The sequence below is a fragment of the Littorina saxatilis genome, linkage group LG2 (assembly GCF_037325665.1).
Source record: "Littorina saxatilis isolate snail1 linkage group LG2, US_GU_Lsax_2.0, whole genome shotgun sequence".
NCBI classification, from domain to species: domain Eukaryota; kingdom Metazoa; phylum Mollusca; class Gastropoda; order Littorinimorpha; family Littorinidae; genus Littorina; species Littorina saxatilis.
Window position 1 is genome coordinate 54,213,981 of NC_090246.1, and position 2,500 is coordinate 54,216,480.

Consider the following 2,500-nt stretch of genomic DNA (forward strand, 5'->3'; position numbering starts at 1 on the left):
AACTAGACCGATAGAGCGAGGTTCCAATGATTTTTGTTTGTTTGTCTATAATTTAACGCTCCATAAAATTGCCTTTCCCGTGTTTTTGTTTAACGTTTAGTCAGGTTTTGAGTTTTGATCCACGAACTGTGAGTTTCAGATGATTTAATGTACCTTAAAACGTTTCTAAATTCATGGGGCCTAATTTAACTCCTCGCCATTAGGAGTCTAATCTTATCTTAGAAATACATTATAGGCGCAGACCTATCCAGAGAAACTCACTTTTACGTTGCACTCAGTGGCTCAAGACAAAGAGTAAGAACGAAAGAAAGGAACTAACAAACATATGAAGACACGACCACACTACTTTGCAATGGTGACGTCCAGCCGAACAAGCCATGTATAGTTGAACAAGCTTTAGCGCATGTTCAGAAGAACGAACATAAAAAAACGCTTTTAAATTCACGTCTACATGGTAGTATTAATTACATTTTAGTCAAGTTTTGACTAAATGTTTTAACATAGAGGGGGAATCGAGACGAGGGTCGTGGTGTATGTGTGTGTGTCTGTCTGTGCGTGTGTGTGTGTAGAGCGATTCAGACCAAACTACTGGACCGATCTTTATGAAATTTGACATGAGAGTTCCTGGGAATGATATCCCTGGTCATTTTTTCGATAAATACTTTTGATGACGTCATATCCGGCTTTTTGTAAAAGTTGAGGCGGCACTGTCACACCCTCATTTTTTCAATCAAATTGATTGAAATTTTTGTAAAACAATCTTCGACAAAGGCCGGACTTCGGTATTGCATTTCAGCTTGGTGGCTTAAAAATTAATTGATGACTTTGGTCATTAACAATCTAAAAATTGTAATAGTTTTTTTTATTTTATATAAAACGATCCAAATTTACGTTCATCTTATTCTACATCGTTTCCTGATTCCAAAAACATGTAAATATGTTATATTTGGATTAAAAACAAGCTCTGAAAATTAAAAATATAAAAATAATGATCAAAATTAAATTTCCGAAATCGATTTAAAAACAATTTCATCTTATTCCTTGTCGGTTCCTGATTCCAAAAACATATAGATATGATATGTTTGGATTAAAAACACGCTCAGAAAGGTAAAACGAAGAGAGGTACAGAAAAGCGTGCTATGCAGCACAGCGAAACCACTACCGCGCTGAACAGGCTCGTCAGTTTCACTCCGTTTTGCACGAGCGGCAGACTACGGTCATTGTGAAAAAATGCAGTGCGTTTAGTTTCATTCTGTGAGTTCCACAGCTTGACTAAATGTAGTAATTTCGCCTTACGCGACTTGTTATAATTGTCGTCGTCTTTTGTCCCTTTATAATAATCACGCTGTGATGAATCTTAATAGATATTAAACGAGGGCCAAGAAATAAGAAAGAAGCCAGTTTATCTCACACTGCCTGATAAAGAAAAGTACAGTGATATGTACGTTGTGTAAACACAAAGAGGCTTGATTTTTCTGTTATCAATACAGTCGGCTTTTGGTCCACTTTTCCTGAGGTTAAATATCACTTTTCACAGCCCATCCTATTAATATTGCATCTGGTTTTTTTGCAAAGTTGTAGGAAGAGATAACAAAAGTATAAAATCAAGTAAGAGAACATGCATTAACAGTGTAACTGTTTCAGCGTGATACCGCACGGATCGCGTACATTTTAAACTTCAAAAATAAAATAAAAAAAGAAGAAAGAATGACCAGTACTTAAGAAAAGGAACCGTTTCATTCTCTCCTAACTGGTGTATTTGAAAAGCGCTGTTTCGATCTCAGTCGACCCGCTGCGCAGTACTCAGACGTTCTTGCCATGATTGCCACCGTTTCCAAACTCGGCAAGACCATGAAGGGTGTTAATGTGATGTGTATTGCTGTAATGATTGGCTGTGTTATGGGTATACCTTCGCCACAACCGCCACCATTGCCACAACGATGCTGTATGGCTCCACAGTTTTCCGCTATGCTCACAGATCTGAAAACCCTCAACAGCAATGACGGGATTGTAAGTATGCTTATTCTCACAAATAATTGCACTCTTTGCATATTCGTCTTGTTAAGTTCTTGTTGTTGTTCTTGTTGTTGTTCTTGTTGTTGTTGTTCGTGCTCTTCTTCTTGTTTTGTGCGTGTTCTTGTTCTAGTTTTTCTTCCTGTTCTTGTTCTTGTTCTTCGTATTCTTCTTTTTCGTGTTCGTGTTCGTATTCTTGTTTTTGTTGTTCTTCTTGTTCTGCGTTTATGAACTGAAAATCCCCCTTCTACTCGTGTTTTGCACGAGTGTGTTTCAAGTTACGTGTATGGCCCTTTTTTTCCCCAGCCATTTAGGCATTTAAACTCCAAATAAAGGTTTAAGGGGGACGCATAATTATGATGCCACATTAAAGGCTCGCGTCTTAACCGCTAGGTTATAGCGCCTGTTACAATTTGTATATAAACATGTCTGTGGTTCGAATCCGGGTCGGAACGGACATGGGTCAACTTTATGTGCAGACCCAGAG

At 38.0% G+C, this 2,500-nt stretch overlaps 1 protein-coding gene across 1 annotated transcript in view; it reads left to right on the forward strand.

The window, feature by feature from the left end:
• The first annotated feature begins 1,591 nt into the window (after positions 1–1,591).
• The window catches only part of LOC138956338 (uncharacterized), a 6,107-nt gene continuing 5,198 nt past the window's right edge, over positions 1,592–2,500 (forward strand). Inside the window, exon 1 of the mRNA XM_070327728.1 lies at positions 1,592–2,010. Coding sequence (XP_070183829.1) covers positions 1,819–2,010 — 192 coding nt within the window. The 5' untranslated portion in view covers positions 1,592–1,818. The remainder of the gene's footprint in view (positions 2,011–2,500) is intronic.